At 36.2% G+C, this 22,177-nt stretch overlaps 3 protein-coding genes across 7 annotated transcripts in view; 1 reads left to right on the top strand and 2 right to left on the bottom strand.

Annotated features, from left to right (window-relative positions):
• Nucleotides 1-387: 387 nt before the first annotated feature.
• On the bottom strand, nt 388-10,802 carry stk38l (serine/threonine kinase 38 like). Of its 3 annotated transcripts, none has more exons than XM_058772663.1 (14): nt 10,581-10,802; nt 8,153-8,327; nt 7,990-8,041; nt 7,627-7,749; nt 6,870-6,953; nt 6,656-6,779; nt 6,328-6,482; nt 6,084-6,186; nt 5,269-5,330; nt 5,075-5,192; nt 4,816-4,939; nt 4,514-4,609; nt 4,235-4,326; nt 388-1,817 (listed from the first exon to the last, which is right to left on the bottom strand). In XM_058772663.1, the coding sequence occupies exons 2-14, from the start codon at nt 8,308-8,310 to the stop codon at nt 1,690-1,692; spliced, it is 1,419 nt and encodes a 472-aa protein (XP_058628646.1). In that variant the 5' UTR covers nt 8,311-8,327; nt 10,581-10,802; the 3' UTR covers nt 388-1,689. The 3 variants fall into 3 exon arrangements, with proteins under 3 accessions (XP_058628646.1, XP_058628648.1, XP_058628645.1); XM_058772665.1 differs by having other exon boundaries at nt 8,153-8,292; XM_058772662.1 differs by lacking the exon at nt 10,581-10,802 and adding an exon at nt 10,045-10,159.
• lrtm2a (leucine-rich repeats and transmembrane domains 2a) overlaps nt 9,700-22,177 on the top strand; it is a 29,273-nt gene continuing 16,795 nt past the window's right edge. Inside the window, exons 1-3 of one of the 3 annotated variants that reach the window (XM_058772668.1) lie at nt 9,700-9,951; nt 15,126-15,257; nt 21,671-21,769. The gene's annotated coding sequence lies outside the window, so the exon portion shown is untranslated. Of the gene's footprint in view, nt 9,952-10,181; nt 10,322-15,125; nt 15,258-21,670; nt 21,770-22,177 lie in introns of those variants that run through there. The other 2 variants (XM_058772667.1, XM_058772666.1) reach the window with 2 other exon arrangements.
• cacna2d4a (calcium channel, voltage-dependent, alpha 2/delta subunit 4a) overlaps nt 11,779-22,177 on the bottom strand; it is a 44,782-nt gene continuing 34,383 nt past the window's right edge. Inside the window, exons 29-41 of the mRNA XM_058772389.1 lie at nt 19,098-19,159; nt 17,282-17,296; nt 17,130-17,177; nt 16,918-16,980; nt 16,014-16,084; nt 15,849-15,924; nt 15,476-15,528; nt 15,326-15,381; nt 15,150-15,170; nt 14,820-14,937; nt 13,197-13,312; nt 12,810-12,892; nt 11,779-12,704 (exon numbers count right to left, since the gene is read on the bottom strand). Of these exons, the coding sequence (XP_058628372.1) occupies nt 12,609-12,704; nt 12,810-12,892; nt 13,197-13,312; nt 14,820-14,937; nt 15,150-15,170; nt 15,326-15,381; nt 15,476-15,528; nt 15,849-15,924; nt 16,014-16,084; nt 16,918-16,980; nt 17,130-17,177; nt 17,282-17,296; nt 19,098-19,159 (878 nt within the window). The 3' untranslated portion in view covers nt 11,779-12,608. The remainder of the gene's footprint in view (nt 12,705-12,809; nt 12,893-13,196; nt 13,313-14,819; nt 14,938-15,149; nt 15,171-15,325; nt 15,382-15,475; nt 15,529-15,848; nt 15,925-16,013; nt 16,085-16,917; nt 16,981-17,129; nt 17,178-17,281; nt 17,297-19,097; nt 19,160-22,177) is intronic.

The raw sequence follows: 22,177 nt of genomic DNA, 5'->3' as shown, positions 1-22,177 counted from the left end.
GCTGAGCCAATCAGAATCACATTCTTGGGATCTACAGAATGAAGTGTTACTGTAAGAGGAATTATTAGGATATTTTTATCGGATTTATTATATGTTGTATGAAATTGTATATTCATTTAGAAAAGATATCGATCTGTTTAGATATTTAAATGATTAAATCTAACATAAATAAATCAGTTGGTTAAACGTTTTCAAAGAGCCTGACGTTTTTGTTTTAAAAGTGTCAACTATTGAAAAAGTAAATTTTCTTAAACTTATAAAAATGTAATGTGCTGATCAGTGCTTTATTGTTAAATTGTAGTTATAGAAACCACCACTAGAGAGGGTGCTTGACTTCCAATTGATTTGTATAAATTGGGTCCATGCTCAGCCAATTACAGCTGTGAAAACTTTCCATATTTTTAACATTTATTTCTTGCTTTTACATTTTTACACCAAGTAAACATTTAACAAAGCAAAAAACTAAACAAAAAAGTGAATATATTAAGTAAAAACCCCCAGCACCAATCTTTTACACATAAGCTACAGCATTTGCTCTCTTTTCAGCCTGTCTAGTACTTGTAGTCATGCATAACAGCAGGTGTCCAGTCACTAAATATCCTCCACTAACAACTAAGACAGCTTGTAAGAAATATTTAACGTTACTGGCTGTGATGTCTCATACTCCATATACAATAACGCCAAATCTTTTAACAGCCATACACTGGAAGTTAACTTACCAATTTGTGTTCTCCATTACGTAGTTGTTATTTGGTTAAAGCTTTGATCATCTTAAGTTAATTATGCCGATATGTAAAATGTTCTTGCAATTCAGCTGATTATTTTCATCCTTTTAAACCCTGTAGATTTCTAAAACTTAATTATTACATAAAGGAGGGCAAGTTTTTAGCATTATTTATCTTCCCTTTAAAACCACTGACTGAAGCTACATCTTGCATGTGTTGCAACAGAACTACAAAAATGGTTGCATAGGTCAACAACACTCACAATCAAACAAAAATGAATCAACTACATCACTGTGTGGATGAAATGCACAGGGAACAGGTAGAGGAGGGCTGGCTGCTCACTGGCACTGACATAAACAGAAACCAAAACTCCTCTTCTTCAAGTTTCTTCTAGGTAGGTTGCAATCATACATTAAAACAACTGCACAAAAACACAAAATACACTTGTGGGAAATATTCAGCATCAGGTAGTTAACTATATCATACAGTGTGTCTAACAGTGTACATGTTTCATTTGGGTTTATACAGATTCTCAACTTCCTGGGGGAAAGAAGCTTAAAAATGACTGAGAGAAATTAACTTTATTGCAGTTTAGTCAACTAAGAGGTTCGAGGTTAAAACATCCTCTGTTTTCTGAACGTAAGGCTTCAGTGATGTATCTGCTTCCCTTTTTTTTTTTTTTTATCTGTGACCCTGTTTGATCCAGTGTTGAAGAGCATTTGGACAACATTTGTGTCTCCTTTTAGCTAAGCAGCAGGACAAGAGAGTCTCTCCATATGTTTGGCCATATAATTATTATGCTTTTTTTCCGCATTTTCCCTTTTATCGTCCCCAGGGACTCCTCTGAGAACAGGTCTACTGTGTAGCTCAAAGCGGCAGTGCATAAGCTTTTCATCTGCAGAAATCTGCATTTGAATTGTCATTTACATTCTAATCCTTCTCTTCCAGACCATCAGTGCCAGTTTCACGCCTTGCCCGCCTTCATGTAAGTGGGGATGGTGCCACGCTGTGTCAATCCCTCAAAACGTTTGTAGGTGTAGTTAAGGAAAACCCAGTCCTTGGACTTGAAATCTGGTTCTGTTACATTTGTCACTGAAATGAGAGGTGAGGAGGACAGTCAGAACAACAAATAGTGACATGAAATACAGGTGCATCTCAAAAAATTTGAATATCATGAAAAAGGTCATTTATTTTTGTAGCTTATTTCAAAAAGTGAAACTTTCATATATTCTAGATTCATTGCATGTAAAGTAAAACATTTCAAAAGTTTTTTGTTTTAATCTTGATGATTAGAGCTTACAGCTCATGAAAGCCAAAAATTCAGTATCTCAAACTATTAGAATATTTCCTAAGGACAATCAAAAATAGGATTTGCAAAACAGAAAAGTTCAAGTTCTTTACAGTATGTTCATTTATGCACTCAATACTTGTTCGGGGCTCCTTTAGCACAAACTCCAGCATCAGTGAGGTGTTGCATGGAAGCGATCAGCCTGTGGCACTGCTGAGGCACTATTGAGCCTTCAGCTCGTCTGGATTATTGGATCGACTGTTTCTCATCTTTCTCTTGAAAATATCCCATAGATTCCACATGGTGTCCAGGTCAGGCATGTTGGCTGGCCAATCAAGCACAGTAATATAGTCAGCAAACCACTTAGAAGTGGTTTTGGCACTGTGGACAGGTGCTAAAGTCCTGCTGGAAAAGGAAATCAACATTTCCATAAAGCTTGTCAGCAGATGGAAGCATAAAGTGCTCCAAAATCTCCTGGTAGACAGCTGCATTGACTTTGATAAAACACAATGGACCAACACCAGCAGACGTCACGGCACCCCAAATCATCGCTGACATCGGAAACTTCACACTGGACTTCAAGCAGCTTGGATTCTGTGCCTCTCCACTCTTCCTCCAGACTCTGGGACCTTGATTTCCAAATGAAATGCAAAATTAACTTTTATCTGAAAAGAGGACTTTGGACCACTGAGCAACAGTCCAGTTCTTTTTCTCCTTAGCCCAGGTAAGATGCTTCTGACGTTGTTTCTGTTTCAGAAGTGGATTGGTAGCCCTTTTCCTGAAGACGTCTGAGCGTGGTGACTCTTGATGCACTGACTCCAGCTTCAGTCCACTCCTTATGAAGCTCTCCCAAGTGTTTGAATTGGCTTTGCTTAACAGTTTTCTCAAGCTTGCAGTCATCCCTGTTGCTTGTGCACCTTTTCCTACACAATATCTTCCTTCCAGTCAACTTTGCATTTAATATACTTTGATACAGCACTCTGTGAACAGTCACCCCTTTCAGTAATGACCTTCTGTGACTTACCCTCTTTGTGGAGGGTGTCGATGATTGACTTCTGGATCATTGCCAAGTCAGCAGTCTTCCCCATTATTGTAGTTTCAAAGAACAAGAGATACCCAGAATTTATACTGTAGGGATGGTCATTTAATGAAGCTCAAATGTAAATATTCTAATATTTTGAGATACTGGAGTTTTGACTTTCATGAGCTGTAAGCTCTAATCATCAAAATTAAAAAAAAAAAAAAAACACTTTTGAAATGTTTTACTTTACATGTAATGAATCTAAAATATATGAAAGTTTCACTTTTTGAAATAAAAAATAAAATTCTCTCACAATATTCTAATGTTTTGAGATGCACCTGTATATACAGTATAGTTATTTATGGGTTGCATCTGTTCATATATGAGTGTATGTAAAAGTGTGTTATATCCATTGCACATGGTCTGTATCGAGTCTAAAGGTCATAGACAACAGATAATGGGTCTCTTCTCAGGTAGACTTCATACATCAAGAGAACGGTTTCAAGATGCTTGATCCCTGAGCACTATGGGTACATTTTAGTCTATAAAATGTATTATAAGTCATTCACTACTTAATAAATCAGTACATTTTACAGGACTAAGCTGTGTATAATGTATAATATAATATAAATGTATAATATTTATATATTTAAATATTACTTTATTCATATCTTATTTTACTTGTATAGCCTAAACCATTTTTCTAAAAACTGGAAAACAAGAAATTTCTGAAAGAAACCATAACTTAAATGGATTAAACAAACTTGACAATAAATTAACTTGGCCATGTGGGACACTGAATCAGTATTAAGGCCCATTCACACAAAGGATGAAAACTATAAGAGTTATATAGTGCAATATAATAGTTTTAAGAAATTTCTAAGAAAATAGCAAAGTACACACCACAACTTTAATGATAATAACACAGAGGAATGATCACACGAACGTTAAAATTGTTGAGAGCAAATCAGAATGTATCCGACTTTAATGCAACTAAATAACCACGGCATCGTCCAGTGGTGTGGATGCTAATATAGTTATTTTGTTTTTTGTTATTGTTATTTTTATCATTATTGCTGTCAAAAGACCTGGAAATTTACAAATTCGATGCCAGTTCAAAATCCTTTCTATGTGTATGTTTTTGTTTATGTACAATATGTCTGTAAATTTTTGTTGACTATGAAAAACGGTTTACGGTACCTGGCTGTAGAATGTCTGACTCTGGAAAGTCATCAAAGTTGGACGTATCATCAATGCTCTTGATGTCAATGGAAATAGCAGCAGGTCTCTCTCTGGGAGAAGGTGAACAGTTCAATTTCAGTTATCAACTTCAAACAATGGTTCTCTATGATGATGCACACAAAATGCTTGATTACATTAACATTGCCAAAATAAACATTTTATTTGTACTGTTTATCAACAGTGATTTTGCAGTTCTGATGACACAAGAAACACAAAAACGTGTGTGCGCAGAAGTACCTGATATGCTCCCAGTCCACAGACTCAAAGAACTGGTGAGATTTGATTTCATCCACACTTACTGATCCAATCCTGTTTTCCGCATCTGTGCAATACCTGAAAACATAGTCAAACACTTTGATCAGATCAAATTTTAAATTATCTCAAGTAATGAAAACCTAGTTTTTGAAAGTGGTGGCACTCTTTACTTGACAGAAACAATCACTTTAACCTCAAAAGCCCAGTGGTGTTTTGTTTTCGAATTGTAAATCGACTCCTTTCTTCTATATAGTTTGTGCTACATATATGGAAATATTTCTGACCTAAGGATCAAGTCCTTTGCTCTCTCTGAAATGGGGACTTCGGGGGGGAAAATTAGCGTTTCTCGCCAGTTCATGACCTTCCTGTAAGTTTCCTGTGGCGTCTCGGAACAGAAGGGTGGGTAGCCTGGAACAGGAAAACAAAACAAAACAATCACCTGTTTTAGCACAGGAAAAGGCTACAGTAAAAGGCTTTTACAGAAAGAAAGGACTGGCCTGATATGACCCGTCTACTTAGTGTTTAGTATCTGAAATTACTAACCTATCAACATCTCGTACATTATCACTCCAAGAGACCACCAGTCACACAGCTTGTTGTAGCCCGTCTGCATGAATACCTCAGGGGCGATATAATCTGGTGTCCCGACGGTTGAATATGCCTGTATATGAAAGGAATGGAATCACTGATACTACTAGCAAATTTCTGTCCTGTAACATAAAGAAACACTCTCCTACCAGCTGTCTTCGGTTCTTCTTCCATGTTTCTGCTTTCCTTTTTGAATTCATGTTTTGGAAGGCTAAAGGAGGTGGAAACAGAGCAAATGTGTTTAATTAGGGCCTTACATTAAAAAAAAATAAAAATAGATTTTTGCCTACAGGTCCACTTAAAGCATCAGTGAAGTAGTCTGCACCATAATCAGACTGAAATTATCAGGGACCCTGCTGAAATTAATCTTCAGCCAATCACTTCTATATTTGTGATTCTTCATATGGATATGCAGAGCAGTAAGTGCTACACACAGCCAGAAACAGCACAGGACTTGCTGAACTTTGCCACATTTTTTTCTTATTGGTAATTCTATCCTATTTCGTCAATATGACTAGAAAGATGAAAAATGTTCTGCACACAGATATAAATAAATGTGAGAAAGTTGCAGAAGTTTTGAACAAGACGTGGATGTTACAGTAGTGGTTCTCAACCACTATTGTATGACTTTTCCAGTTGTTTGTGATTTACTGAATAAGGATTAAGGAAAAGCATTTTTATTTCTATCTAATAAAATATTTTAAAACTTGCCGTAACTAGAAAAATCAATATTCATTTTAAAAATACACATGGAATTATAAGATTTTGTTCATTTCCATGCCTTTCCAGGTTTACAAATCTTACTTTAATACAAGGTTTTCTCAAATCCTGGTTCTTCAAAAATGGAATTCAAATAAGAACTATCTTGATTTTTTTGCTGTTTTGTCTCATTGTAAATATTTGTATTTTACAACAATTTGGATGTGTATTGTTTCTGTGTAATCTTTGTACATGGGTTACTCACAGAAGTCACTGGGAGGGTTGTGTGTGAGGTTCCTGTAAAATTCAGTCCGATGGGCCTTCTTCAAGCCTGTGCAGAGGCCAAAGTCAGACAGTTTGACATGGCCCTACAAAACAAAGACAGTATGTTATGAGGTGTTCAGTTTCATAGTGTACAATAGCCTTCCACAAACCCATTCATCTCTGTTGAACACAGTGACCATGTTATATTGTGTGTGAGTAAATAAGAGATAAAGGTGAATTCCCACCCGTGAGTCGAGCAGCAGGTTGTCAGGTTTGATGTCTCTGTGAATGAAGCCCAGCTGGTGAATAGAGTCAATGGCCAGGACCGTCTCTGCAATATAGAACTGTGTAGCTTCTTCCGACAGCGTGTCTTTCTTCATCAGCAGAGTCATCATATCTCCTGAACACACACACACACACACACACACACACACAAGAGTTACGGCCTCAGGCAGCTGCTCTAAAAATAGGAGTTTCCATAGTGCTGCTACGAGCAGACTGCCTTTTCCAGTTCTAAATCCCTAACTGCTACATCTGTAAAGAACATGTGACATTTTATACATCTGTCTTCACCTCCAGGCAGAAACTCCATGATGAGATACAGATTGCGTTTATCTTGAAAGCTGTAGAACATCTTCACTACCCAGGCGCCATCAGCCTCCACCAGGATATCTCTCTCGGCCCGGATATGAGCCACCTGCCCCAGGGAGGAATACAGGTGAGGAGAGATATTATCAGTGGATTGCGATGACAAGACTGAGGCGGCTGAATTAAATCAAATCCATACCTGTTCTTTCTCTAACATGTCTGCTTTCCTGAGGATCTTCATGGCATAAATGTGACCAGTGTCCTTTTTCTGAACCAGGCGGACCTAAATACAGCACAGAATGAGGCTTTTTGGAGAACCGACTAAGATTTTCAATGAAATGTAAGTTAAGTTTCAAAAATCCTCCCAGTTCCTCCAAAAAAAGCAAAGAAAAGTCAATGAGGATGAGTACACACCAATGTTTTTATTGCTGACTAAAACTAAAAATGTAAAAAAAAAATAAAGCTGAAATAAAATAAAATATAAATATTACATTGAAAACAAACAAGAAATATTGAAATGTTGCCTTGAAAACTAACCGGAACAAGTTGAAGTTGAAGCACTAAAATGACTAAAATCAATATTAAAATTGAAATGAAAATTATTTAGAAATAAAACTGATTAAAACTTAAATATAGTATAGTATATATACATACACACATACATATACAAACACACAATGGCTTTTTCAGATCCCAGAGAACTGAATAACTAGACAACTTCATGGAAGAGGCAATCCTATTTTCCTAATCCTATTATAAACATACTTATAGTTTATTGAATACTGACAAATCCCTATAAAACAGGTCTATGTTTATTATTAGAGTACTGTGTCGTTAATGTCAAACTCTATTGCAATCAATTGTGAGTCAAGCCTCCATGAGAAAATGTTATTTCGTAACGATCATTTCTGAGCTTTCATTTCAGCTGGTAAAGCGGTAGACGTCTATAGACACACCTCTCCAAACGCTCCTCTCCCGATCACTTTGAGGGACTCAAAGTCATCGAGACCAAGGCGGGTCCTCTTAAGCCGCAGAAACTCGGTCTCCTTACGAGCGTGCAGAGAGCGCCTCATACTCTTCTACAACAAAAATGCAAACTACTCAGGAAAATATTTTGAATCAAATGCAACAATACTCTTTTGGGCGTACATTAAGCATCACTGGCGTACTCAAAGCAGAGTACTAAGCACAAAGCACAAAGCCTGAGTCCTATTCAAACCACTACGCAGATAAGCAAAACAGGTTTTTTGTTGACACATGTGTGATTATTAACTCAGGCAGTCATTTAGAATAGCTCTAGGGTCAGTATATCTTCTCACCTCTTCATCAGGTAAACCCTCCTCATCCATCACCTTCTCCAGCTTCTTCTGCCTAAAACAGAGGAAACCGCTGCATCATGACTAGCCACAAAAAAATCAGCTTTATTCTAATCAAATAATACGTTGATTGATGTAGTTAGGGAAAACAGGTGTATTGGTTTACCTCATCTCCCGCTCCTCGTGCTGGGTGAGCAGGGTGCTGTAGAAGTGCTCCAGCGTGAGTTTGGCCACCGTGACTCTCTCACGTGTATGGTTGCTCATCGGGAGTGGCGCTGCCATGCCTCCCGTCATGGCCATGCTGGTCTGGAACAGGAAAATCATTTGCAAAGCAGAGCTCGCTGAATACAAATGAATGCAACTCCATCAAAAAGCCTTACTACCAAACAAACCATATGTGCAGTATAAAAACGTGTATGAAAATTTTTAATAATTACAGCAATCGTCAATTGATTAATCAGTATGTATTGTAAATTCTATTATTTTTCGATAACATTAACGTAATTATTAATAATAATCATCAACACAGCATCATCAGTGACCAGCAACAGTAAAAATATAGCAAAAAAAGCCATCATAATTATAAGATTTAGTTTAAATTATTTTTATCAATTTAACTTTTACAAAATCAAGGTTCACTGAAAAAAATAAGAAGTTTAATTTACTTAATTTTTATTTTGCGAGTTTTTGCACGCATATTTTTTCAGTAAAATCTGCTTAACTAAGTTATGTAAAATTAACGTGGCCAGATAGAGTTTGATGAGTAATTTCTACTTAATTATTTTAAGTTTACCCTACAATACTCAAGTACATTTCACTCAGTCACAGATTGTAAACTTTACTCAAACAACATAGCACTGAAAAAAATGCCTATAAAGCATGTGGTTAAGTTACAAGCACGTAGCAAGTACACAGCTCGTCATTCATTTTAAGGTAATATGTTGACTCAATATAGTTATTAACTGAATGAACACCGAGACCTGAATACTTGGCACATGATACACAATGACGGTGAGTGTTTGAGTATGAATGGGTCATTTTGAGTAAAAAATGAACTCCAGATGTCACAAAACAGCAAGTTACTTAACCCAACAACAAAAGCAACCACAAAACAGTGTAAATACATCTTGAAAACAGCAAACCAAAAATTAAACCTTATTATTTACTCATGCCCAAGTGCATGATGGGAACAATGGGATCATGACGTTGATATTTACTTAAACAATATTTGTAAAAATAACAAACAATTCCAAGTAAAATAAATAAATTCAAACTTTAAATTCTACAAGCTTAAATTGAGTACTAATATTGAATTTACTCTATTTAAATTCTTGCCTGAACTAAATTATTTAATGTAGAAATTACATTTGTTTTTCTGTAGTATTTACTTCACCACAAAATCATTTTTATCAGTGTTGGTTATTATACGTAGGCAACTAAAACCATAAAAAATACTGTTAGTTGAAATAAAATAAACATTAACTGAAAATTAACTAGTTTCCAAGGGAACCTTCCCCCCCCCCACTATTTATGAACCAAAACAACTAAAACTGAAAATTAATAAAAACTATATAGACATATATATATATATATATATATATATATATATATATATATATATATATAAACTAAGTAAAAACATAATGTAATGGTACTAAAATAACACTGTTGTAAATGTAAAAAAACACAAAAAACGGCCCAATAGTTCATTATTTACTGGTTGGAGTGGGTTTCTCTAATTGGTAAGAAAATAGAATTCGAAAGTGGTGATTTCAGAACGCTTTGAGTCGGATGAAGAATTCTATTCCGTCGCTCCGTTCCATTCATATACATAATTCCAGGCCGGTGTTTAGTCTGTGCACTGCTGCTTGTATACACGCAAAACCTGACGGTTTGGGTTTTTTATATCATTTTCGTTAGCAGAGAAGAATTATACCACGTAATTGACCAATTTTTGCCAGAAAAGTAAGTTAATCGAGATTAATTTCTTGTTTTTGCAAGTGTCTTAAAAGCAATATCACGGAAGCAAGTGTTGTTGTTGTTCTGAATATCACATACTTGCAGTTTTGTGCCTAAAAGCCGAATCGCAGCCCGCGCAATTTTCAGTAACAGCAGCCATGTTCACGTCGTGTTTCTTAATTAGCATTTTTAATGTCTAAGCATTGTTTGTTTGTCAGATGTAGGCTACCCGCTCTGGACCGAGAAGGCTCCTGCACCTGCTCATGCTGCGGTCACTGATGTTCAGATGAATGAGGGAAAGCGCAAACTTGATTTGAGCGCGCTCGGCCTCGCGTCTGCGTGCGTGACCTTGCGGACGTGACATGCAGTTTGACAGGTTTATACAAACAGATACATTAACCTGGACACCCCACACGGTCATATTCACTAAACACTGAAATCAGCCAGGCTTATCAGAAACGCTCAACATCGTGACGGATAGGTGATATATAACAAAACCAATATTGCGATTGTTTGTTTAGTCGCCAGACATCTGCTTCTGTATCGTATATTGTGAGCGTGAGCCTGCATAAAGCTGGTGATTTACAATAGCACCACTGTGATTTATTTCCACCATTATATTTCTAAATTCTCACCTCCCCGTCCTCCTCCAGATTAGACAGTTTGCCGGATATCCGAGGATCAAAGTAAGAATGAAACGAAGCCAAGTGAATGGCCGTCAGTTGAGCAGGCGGATCAGAGTGGTTCAGTGATCGCTCATGTTGATTCTCTTTTGAGGCTGATGTTTGTTGAGCGCTGCGCTGCGGCGGAGCTGCGCTGAATCTGACCCACCTCCCCACACGCGCTGAATCTGACAAAGCAAGAGTCCCTGGCAGACCATGACATTTTGCCAAAATAAAAGTTGGCAAGAAAGAATAATACTAATATGCATGGACAAAATAGCCCATTTATTAAGCCCTTCAGATCAAGCAAAGCTGTTTAGCTTATATATTTTTCTACTCTTTTAGTCATTTAGTGTATTTCTATTTATCTATCTATTTTATATATATATTTTTTAAATATCGTTTTCCCCCAGATATAATAATAATAATGTCATTAATATGCATTTTTTTCCCCCTTGACGTGTCCTAAAAAGTCATGATTTCCACAAAATATTAAGCAGCAAAAATTAATAATAAAAATAATAATTGAGCACCAGTACAATAATTCATAACTGACCACCAAATCAAAATATTAGAATGATTTCTAAAGGATTATGTGGCACTGAAGACTGGTGTAGTGACTGCTGAAAAGTCAAATATTAAAAATATATTAAAATAGAAAAAAATAATACTTAAAAATGTCATTATTATATGGTAAACAATCCTTTGAAAAATTAAATAATTGAAAAATCCTTTAAAAAAAAAAAATCACAATTTATTAATAAATATTAAGCAGCATAATAAGAACCATTATTGATAATTGAGCACCGATAATAAATGATAATAATTTCCCACCAAATCAGCATATTAGAATGATTTATAAAGCAACACTGAAGACTGGAGTAAGACTACTGAAAATTCAGCTTTGCCATCACAAGAACAAATTACATTAAAATATATTTAAATCGAATTTTTGTTTTAAAATTCTGATAATGTCATAATATTACTTTTTTTCTGTATTTTTTGATCAAATAAATGCAGACTTCTTTCAAACACATTTATATATTTTATATTATATATATATTCATATAATTACAATTAATATATCTAATATTTCGAATATATATATTCAAATGAGATTTAGTACCTCAATATTTAACATAAGAAAATACTTCACCAGAAAATTCTTGGTTCTTTCTTTATTTCAGCACAGATCACTGATGTTCACCTTTTAACTCAAAAGCATTTCAAAATTAAGTTTTAGGTGTACAGTAAGACACATGGGATTCCTGTAATGCAATATTCACAGTGTCATTAACGTTAGTATTTGAAAAAAATAACCACATAATAATACCTGAGCGAAAACACAAATTACAAGATATTTAATGTAAGAAAGTAAACATGACACATTTATAATCTGTTGTATTAATAATGCATAGTTATAATAATTGTTAAAAAATAGTGTTTGTGCAAGTTGCAGGACAGACAACTAAAATCAAAGGTTTAAATACAAGACATCTTCAAATTCCCATAACAACCTCATTTTCATATCATAATGGTCATTTTTTTAGTGTGTGAAAAGCCATGCTAACTGTTCTTGTTTTTCACTCTCTCATTTACACACACACACACCAATAGACTGTGCACTTTTCTTCTGCTTTATATTAGAGATACAGTCACATACAGCTACAGGCCATAAATTCTCCTCTGTAATGTCACAGTTCACTGAAGCTCAGCCGCTATTCATCCTTCGTCTAGGTCTCATCTCCATCCATCATCACTGATGACACTGATTTTTCAAAGACGTTTTTTCAGATGGTTCAGAGACCAAAGAGACAAAAAAAAATCCACAAACTTTAAAATTGAATGAGTAATGCTACGTATAATTGATGTTGAAGACTTTACACTGTAGAAAAATAATGTGTTCTAAGTCTAGTCAACTCATATTATTGCTAATAAAAACATGCTGAGTTGAGCGTGTGCGCTATAGGTGATTCCCTTGGGAGTTTAACAGGTCCTCTGTCATCGACAGATGAGCGCAGAGACTGATAAACAGGCTAGGAACAGCATGATGGACAAGCTGATTGCCGCGGCCCCACCACAGTCCTTAGCATTTTCCTAAAACAGACCAGAGACACAAAATATGCACCAGCCAGACAGATAGTAATCAAAAGGCATTGCTGCAATGCATGTTTGAAAGCCATCTAGTATGTGTGTGTTTACTTGAGGATGGTAAGCGTGACAAGACTCAGGCCTTCTTCGTATCTTCTGAGATCTCATGCGGTCACATTTCACTGAGGCATTGTGTGCTCAGTGGTTAAGAAAAAAGAAGAAAACGCAAGAATAACCAACAAACCATAGCTTTATAGCTCGATTGAGTTCACAAATATATATTTTGAAATATAACACACTTTAAGTTACATTATGGGTTGCTTGTTTAAAAAAATTTATAAAAGGTGCACCCGGTAAAGCATTTGTGTAAAGCGTTTCTAATGAAGGAAATGTACTGGTTGCACCTTTAAATGACTAAACTGATTTCATTCAAAGCTGTGATTCATCTCCTCAGTGTGTGGTCTGTGGAGCCTGATTTAGCTGGGGTTTTAAGGATATATTTGACCTCTTTGGGCTCCATGGTGATGGGTGCGTACTGCCGAGAACAGTCACAGTCGGCCTGAATCACCACCAACAGCAAGTTACTATCAGGAATCTGATTAATTACAAACATCCTGCAGGCAATAAAAGAAAGAGAGAAAGGAGAGAGATTAAGAACAGAACAAAATGTTATTTTGACCAAGGTTATTCAGAACAAAATGACCATTTTTAAACATTTCAGTAATGCAGATACAATTTAGGATGGAGTGTGGTGCCGAGTAGACGCTCGCAAAATGAAGTCACAGTGTAACAATAGCAACATATACTGTAAGACTTGAGCACTTTTTGCTAGAAACTGTACATCGACCAAACATAAATAGTCGTTTTTATTATTTCATTATAGAATGTCTTTAAGATATTTGACGCTTGGCTAGCTGTGCTATTAGTGCCAAAGGACAGACAAACAGTGGCTGAAAATTAGTCTACTTATAGATTAGAAATTATAGTTTAAAAAGTGAAAATATTATTAGCACATTCAAGTAAACTGAGACATTGTACAGAAGTTTGATAAATATTTGCTTGTACCACATGTGACCCTGGACCACAAAACCAGTCTTAAGTCGCTGGGGTATATTTGTAGCAATAGCCAAAAATACATTGTATGAGTCAAAATGATTGATTTTTCTTTTATGCAAAAATCATTAGTACATTACGTAAAGATTATGTTCCATGAAGATATTTTGAAAATTTCCTAATGTAAATATATCAAAACTTCATTTTTGATCAGTAATATGCATTGCTAAGAACTTAATTTGGACAACTTTAAAGGCGATTTTTTTTGCACCCTCAGATTCCAGATTTTCAAATAGTTGTATCTCGGCCAAATATTGTCCGATCCTAACAAACCTTTTTTATTCAGCTTTCAGATGATGTATAAATCTCAATGTCAAAAAATTTACCCTTATGACTGGTTTTGTGGTTCAGGGTCACATATTAATTTAAGGGATGAGGTGCAAGAGGACCATAATACCATAATCATTATCTTGTGAAAATAAAGCAATATGCTTAAAACAGCTGTTTTCCTAAATATTACTGTCATATATATATATATATATATATATACTCTGTTGTTATACTGTAGTTTCCTTTTCCAGTAGATTATTTGTCTTCACCACTAGAGGGCGTCAAAAAGACAGGAAACTATGTGAAGACAGTAGAGCTGACTGTGAGCATAGATTCTCTTTTTGCTTGATATAATACATAAATGCTGTGTTCTAAACAAGACAAATCCGTCTCCGAAGGGCACTTTGAAGTGAAAATGATAATGGCCGTCATATTGTAGGGTTGTTCCAAATCGAAGTGCTCAAAACCAGCCACTTAAAAGGGTATAACTTCCTTTCGCTCTCATGTTTTTTTGTGCAGGTTTAATTTTCTTAAACTTTAATTGGTTCAGAAAGATGACGCAGAAGTGCATTCCAAGGATTTAAATCCAAGAACATCTTAAGGTTCACATAATTACAAAATCTGACTTGTCAAGAGCTTATTAAAAAATATATATATATATATTTAATTGTGAGATATAATCCCTTCCCTCTTCCATCCAAATCCATCTGTGGTCAAATGATCTATGTGTGTTCTTACTTTTGACATCTCCCACACTTGATCACGCTGTTGGTTTCTTTGATTGACGGCTCATAGACGAAGCTGGGATACTCAGTGTCACAGGGCTGCAGGATGTCCCCCTTTGACTTTTTACTAGCTACAAAACAAATCTACAGTTATCTTTCAAAATAAATTGTGTCCTTAATAAGCTATAGGATACTTTTATTATACGCTTTCAACAACAGTGTGATTTGAACAATCTAGACAGCAATAAAAAAACATGTCACGTTTGATCATGAATAACAGCATGACCAAGTCTTTCTCTGCTCTCTTTTTCACACACAGCACAGTGATGGAGACCGCACTTACATGCATGGAATAAGGTCTTGGCTGTGACACGTCAAGATGAGGAAGGGTTACAAAATTAAAGACATAAGAGAGAAGGTGAGGAAGACACAGGAACACCCACACAAACAGGTGAGGAACACAAATGAATGATGAAATGATGGTATTACTTTACACTGAGCTTTTTGCTTTACACATACCCTCCGCAAAGGGATCTGAGTGCCACAGACTGTAGATGTTGAAGTCCAGTAAAAACCTGGCAGAGAGAAAATGTCTGATTTTACAAGGGATGAACTGAGTCACTGATGCTTTGAAGCGCAGAAAATGTTCTAACAAACAGCCACACTTACAACAGGAAGTTCGACAGGAACCATCTCAGTGCTGCCAAAAGATTATAAAAGGGCTGAGGGAGGAAGAAAAGCAGAATGTGGGAAAAAAGGATTAAAAGAGTGAAGCTGGCATCCTTACATTTCAATTACACTGAGCATTTCCGTTCAAGAACGTATGACAGAAACCATATATCTGGTCTTTTTTTCTTTACGCCATCACAAAGGGTCATGGTGTGAAGGCCAAGCCTTTATCTAGTTCAGCTGTGACCTGTGACCTCCACCCATAACACACTGGCTCGCAAGAACAGCAATGTAATGTTTTACAAGTAACACTGATAGCATCTGATGGTTGTGTTCTGCTAGACGTTATTCAAACAGACAGGACAATGCTTACACTTAGCAGGGGTCGAGCGCCGCTAGCAGAGTGAGGATTCACCTTACACATGGCCTGATAGTCATAGAGTAACACTCTGTGGAAAACATGCAGTGACAGCATTTACACCTTAATGCATTACATCACATTTTGAAGTGTATCGTAACACAAAAAAAGTTCTCATACCTTTTGAACATGCCCATTTTTAAGAGCTGTGACATCACCGACCCATCAGTTTCCCCCAGAAACCTGCCAACCTACAGAGAATACAGAGACACGTGGCTTTAAGACATTGTAGTTATTTATTATTTATTTCAACAGGAACAATGACAGCTCAGAATGAATGCATCTGTATTAGTTCTCTTTTCCATAGGCTTGCTGACTTTACTGTTCAATACAGCACTGAAGTCAGATTTTAAACAGCGTTTAAAGACAGCAGGCCTACATCAGAGTCAGCGTTTACTGCACCCAGTGCGCTGAATTATTCAGATAACCCGTTATCCCTCCCCTCCTCTATATTTACCCTGATGATGCACTGTTCTCCTCTCTGTCTGGCTCTCTCATAGGACCGCTACTAATGATGGAAAACACCTCATGCATTTATTTATTTATTCATTCATTCATTTTCACAGTCACCTTCTTATGCTGAGTCAACGTCAAATAGAGCTTTTTTTAATCTGTGTTATTCACAGCATAAATGTCCTTATTTAGGACCCGTTTTATTTCATGACTTCATTAACTTCTTCTTTTTTTTTGACCATGACCTGTTTTCAACTGAACCACTTAAACGGCATTCTAGATGAAATTTTACTGCGTGTCATTCCCTATCTTAACCTAAATCTCCAGGGCTTTGAATGACTGCAAACAAATACTAAAGAGGAATTTTTAATGTCTATATTTTTCAATTATAAATCAATAATAATTTCTAAACAATAAACTATGTATATATATATATATATATATATATATATATATATACAGAGAGAGACACACACACACAATTTTTACTTTTATATTTTTACATTACAGATGTTTGGATTGCGATTGCCGTTTCATGTTGACCTTAACCTGTCACTTTAAGTGCTCTTACATCAGTCCTGTCCTTAGAGATGATGATAAAGCCATTACTGTCAATGACGTAGCAGCTAACATCCTGCACACAAACGCAAAAAAGGAAAAGCATTTGTCACATTGAATTAGTTTTATGGAGAACTGGCGATACATATTTTTACAGATATGTCTACAAATGCTCTAGATGCCCAGCACTTATGCACTATAAATACTACACTGTAAGACACTCACCGGATTATCGGTACAGCTTAGAGGACAAAGCCCGTCTACACCTGAACACTGTGAAAGAGAGAGACAGACATTGAAGAAGACAGGGAAACAGAGCTGATGATAGCTTTTTTTAAGGTATCGAGATTATTCTTGTATTTGTTATGAGTACATACATCTGTGTCATTCGTCTGATATCCATCCAGATAATTTGAGCAGTGGTGAAAAAAAAGGAAAAGCGTTAATTGTTATGAAATCACAGGCTTAGGACTAATAGTTTTAAACTCAACTCCTGCTTATAACATCACTGTTCTGCCTTTAAGCTATCACATGGTCTGTGTAGGCTCCTGTGTGCTTTTACTCTAGCCATGTATCAGATGAGAATAAGGACAGGAGAAGCAGAAACAATTCCTCTCACAGGGACATGTATATATTTAGTATAACTACTGTCAAAGATCCTTACATCATATATCTTAATTTAAGCATTTGTGTGTCCTTCCGAGGGACCATTGTATCCCTGTAAAGAATATTGAAACAACCTAAAGATAAATTTATTTGCTTGAATTTTTAAGCATTATGTCTTTTTTATATACAGAACTCTACTGCTTAAAAGTTTGGGGTCAGTATAAGATTTATTTATTTTTGTTAATAAATGTTCATCAATTATGCATTAAATTAATCTTAACGGTAAAAAGTAACCGTGAAGACATTTACATTATTACTAAAAAAATTATATTTCAAATAAACACTGTTCTTTTGAAATTTCAATTTATCACATAATCCTGAAAAAATGTCAAGGTTTCCACAAAAATAATAAACAGCACTAATAAATATTAGATCACCAAATCAGCATATCAGAATGATTTCTGAAGGAAAATTCAACTTTACCATCACAGAAATACATTACACATGTTAAAATTGAAAACAGATATTTGAAATTCTAATTATATTTCACAAAATCACTATTTTTAATGTATTTTTTGACAGCCTTGGGGAGCATAACAGACTTCTTCCCAAAAACATTAAAAAAATAAAAATAAATTCTTTCTTTCTTTTTACCTCATTGCAATTTGTTTTGTTTTAGGTTACCTTTATGCTTAAAAATGCCAATGGAGTAGGGCAAATGAGCTTCAAAGATGATTTATCTTGCACAACTTTGCTAAGCAAGTACATTTGTCTTGTTTTAAAGATGATGTATGTGTGCTTTAGCGGCAAAACACTCATTATTCTCAACTAGGACGAAGAATAACCTTGTGCAATTTACACACCGACATTAATGCCAGTCTCTTTCTCACTTCATGCATGTTTCATCTCATAGTGTGTGCTGTGTTGATGGTCCTCACAGATGTACTTAATGGATTTGGATTTTAACATTTCAAACATAAAAACTGTAAAAATAATCACTGTGGTATTGTCATTAGCTTTGACTTCGCTGAATAAGGCATTAGTTAATATCGCTGCAGTCAGGAGTGAACACAGACAAACAGTGGTAATGTGCCAGGTGAGGTGGAAGAGCGTTCAGGGAGGCATGGAACATCCCAGGGGTACGAGAAAAACGGGAGAGTGTCCTCCCTGAGGAGGATGTACAGAGTGATATCGCCTCCACTCCCCATTCTTTTCGAGTGCCGTCTGGACTCTCCCAACCCTCTCTCAACACTCAACATCTTCTGTTTGTATCATAAACGTCAAACAGAAGCCTGTGCCAGGAGTGTCACCACTAACATTATTGTGTTTGTCTTCACCTCCCATCACAGAATGCACAATGTTTAAACAGACAGGACACATCCGGCCTGTATCACATAAGCTTGTGTACATATCCTTGTGGAGACATCCTGTTGACATTTGTTTTATAATACAATATAATATCATTTATTATTACATTTTACATCTGTTTATTAATACTTTTTCCAAGGTTAGCAAAACATGAATGCAGCCACAAAAATAAACATGCATAAACGGACAGCAAGCAATACATTGTAATTGCAGTAGTACCTGCGTGGCTATGGACCAAAACCTTTTTTCCAACATCTCAAGAGTCATCTGTACACCAATGGCTAAGCAGGAAAGACACACAGACACAAAAATTAGAAAAGATAATGATTTTCATATTTATTTATTATTATAACATATCATCAAACATGTATATGTGAATAGTTGACTGAGACTTTTTTTTTTTTTTTTTGCTGAGACCCGTTCCATTCGACTGGGATATTATCCCAGCATGCATCAGTAGCCGCCCACTCTCTCAAGCTTAAACATACAAAATGTGCTGATATCTCATGTCTCAGTCCTGATAGCTCATATATTAAACCTGATATCTCATTCCTCATCCCTATACCTCATACTTCGGTTTATTACCTTAAACCCAGTACCTCATATATCAAACCCGATACCTAATAACTCAATCTGTACATCCTTGTCCCTCAAAAACTGCTGCTTTTTACAGAACACGGTTTTGTTGTTTAAGGACTCTGTGTAATTAGTAGGACAGTTTGAATTTGCAATGAGTTGACGGGTCTGATTAAACTGCAGTAAATTGTTCGTTTGAGTAAAAATCTTTTAACTTCAATAATTCAGAGAGAGAGAGAGGCCAGAGCAGGACCATCTATCATCCTGAAGCTAATTAATAGAGTTGGATAATAAAGAGCCAGAGAGTGGAAGGCAGTGTTGGTAATAGCTGCTCGGGGCGGGGAAGAAGGCTAGCAGAGGGGAGACAATCTCTTGAATGAATAGATGTGTATTATAAAGCCCTCGACCCGGCAGACATACTGTAACAAGACTGGAAGATTACAGTCACCATGTCTCCTCCAGTATCCTAAAGACTTGGACAACCCTGTAATGAAGATTACCCAAAAATAGTGATGAGCGAGCTCGCAGACGCATCCCAACACAGTTAGAAGTGTGAATGACGGAAGACACGTGACTCCAGCAGAGCAGATCATTTAGTAAATACCCAGTTTTCTGAGCTTCTGTCATTCTCTTTTCCACACAAACATCCCACACGCAAAAACAAACACAATGATGTGATACAGCATGAAGCCTCAACCAAATCCTCAGAGCGACAGCACGGCGAGCAATCAATCCTACTTAAACTGAACAGATTTTACCATTTGATGGTTAAATACAAAACCTTTAATGAGGAAGCAATGGGATGTGAGGGAGAAATGTGTGAAATATGTGGCACTTTCAATGAATACGCTATAAAAACAGAGATTGAAATTCTCAAATATCAAATATTTCCTCTCTTTCAGAAAATGGTCAGTGAAAAGAGATTTTTTTAACCTTCAGTAAAATGTTGATCATCAACCTATAAGCTGTTATATATTCCATTCATTTAATATGAAGTTTTTATATATGATTTTTATAGCCCTGCTACTAATATGTAAATGCAGTTTAAAATCATTTGTGTAATTTTGTTCAACAAACATAGCAATAAAGAGTAAATCTCAATTATCAGACAAAATGTAATAAATGGGCCTCAATGAAGCTGCTAGTTTTTAGTTACTGATAAATGCTTATTTCCCAATGAAAAATGAAAGAATGCAGTCAATACTACAGTTTGTGTAAAAATTGAGAAAATGCTTTGAACATTACTTGATTTTGCGCAGTGCTGAAAACAGGGTCTAAACTTTTTTTTAAACAGAGAAATTATCGTGCACAAAATGTGGGACACTGCTAAATATTTGGTTTTGGTCATTATAAATTATAATTAAGACTAAATTATTAAAATTATTTTGATTAATAGAAAATAGACATTGGGGCCAGATTTACTAAACGGCAAATTGGCGTTAGAGTGCAATTCCATAAAAGCGCCGAAGGGAGGGGAAAATTCTGCGGCTAATTTACTAACAATGCGCACATTAAAGAACACAGACGCAGCCAGAACATTTCCATAATGACCAGAACAATCTACCAAGAGCAGCGCAAATTACCGCTTGCTTTAAGACATGCTTTTTTTGGGCGTTAAATAATGGCGCAAATACCAGTAATTTGACAAACGTTAGTAAATTGCGTGATTTATTTTAATACTCTCTTCCCATAAATTTTGCGTCTGAAAGGGAAACTCCTACAAATGCATATTCAATAAGGCACAAAAATAACTGTGTCCACACCTTTTCAGCGCTAATGTTTCTTTGGTAAATCCTGGCAATACTATTTTAATGCCAAAAGACAGTTTGCGCTGGCCTCAGCTCGTGTGTTTGGGTTATTGAAGTAGAGATGAACTGAGTCTGTGAGAGAACATTGTACTTCATGTATTGTTTTAACTGGTTCACTGATCTGTGCAGTAGATTCTGCTATATTTTATGGTTTTAAGCATAGCTTAATATGCATTTCAAATTCGAAATTATATTCATGTATACTAAATTATGCAAATGTAGTTAATATCTATTTGAATACGCCAGGACTGAACTGCAGGGTGTGTGCGATGGCAAACAGAGCAGCAGGGTCTTTACATTGCAGATTATCACGAAGAGCTCAAGTAGCATACGTTAACAGTGAGTCAAAAAACACCCTCTCAATCCCCCACCGCTCTCTCTCTCTGTTTCTTTCCCTCTGTTGCTTAGGTAACATGATGTCAGCACAGCCCCTACCGACACCTTGAAGACTCACCACCAAAATATGACACTGTCCTCAACGTGAGCAGCACACACGGGATCATCAATGTACGCACCCACACGCACACTTTCATAACATACAGAGCTTCTGATAAGGAGAGAAATGGCATGGTAAGGATTTAATGGAGCTGTAGTGCTTTTTCTTGTCAATGTCTGGCATGTGAAAGCATGTGGGCGGCACTGAGGTCCTTCTGAAGTACACGGTGTGTTGCAACAGCCCACAACACACAGGAGGTAAATGCTTCTGATGTCGCAGAATGCTTTTCCTCTTATAAATAGCTGCAATGGATGCATTTCTCCTTTTTTCTGAGGTGCTAGTGCTGCAGCGTGGCCTGCATGCCTCTATGCATTATTCAGAACACCAAGCAATAGCAGGAATGCTTGTATATGTGGATGACATTTGGTCTAGTTAGGCCATGTGAACAATGGCCAGTACATGTATGATTACATTCCTGC

Source organism: Onychostoma macrolepis, chromosome 04 (assembly GCF_012432095.1).
Source record: "Onychostoma macrolepis isolate SWU-2019 chromosome 04, ASM1243209v1, whole genome shotgun sequence".
Taxonomy (NCBI): domain Eukaryota; kingdom Metazoa; phylum Chordata; class Actinopteri; order Cypriniformes; family Cyprinidae; genus Onychostoma; species Onychostoma macrolepis.
The sequence above is the reverse complement of the archived record's forward strand: the minus strand, read 5'-3'. Positions and strand labels throughout refer to the sequence as shown.

Coding starts and splice junctions, on each gene's coding strand:
- stk38l (XM_058772662.1), bottom strand. CDS start 10,132: ATGCTAATTAAGAAACACGACGTGAACATGGCTGCTGTTACTGAAAAT. Junction 8,328..10,044: donor TTTTAGGCACAAAACTGCAA/GTATGTGATATT, acceptor ATTTGTATTCAG/CGAGCTCTGCTTTGCAAATG. Junction 4,610..4,815: donor GCAAAGGACTTGATCCTTAG/GTCAGAAATATT, acceptor CTATGTTTTCAG/GTATTGCACAGATGCGGAAA.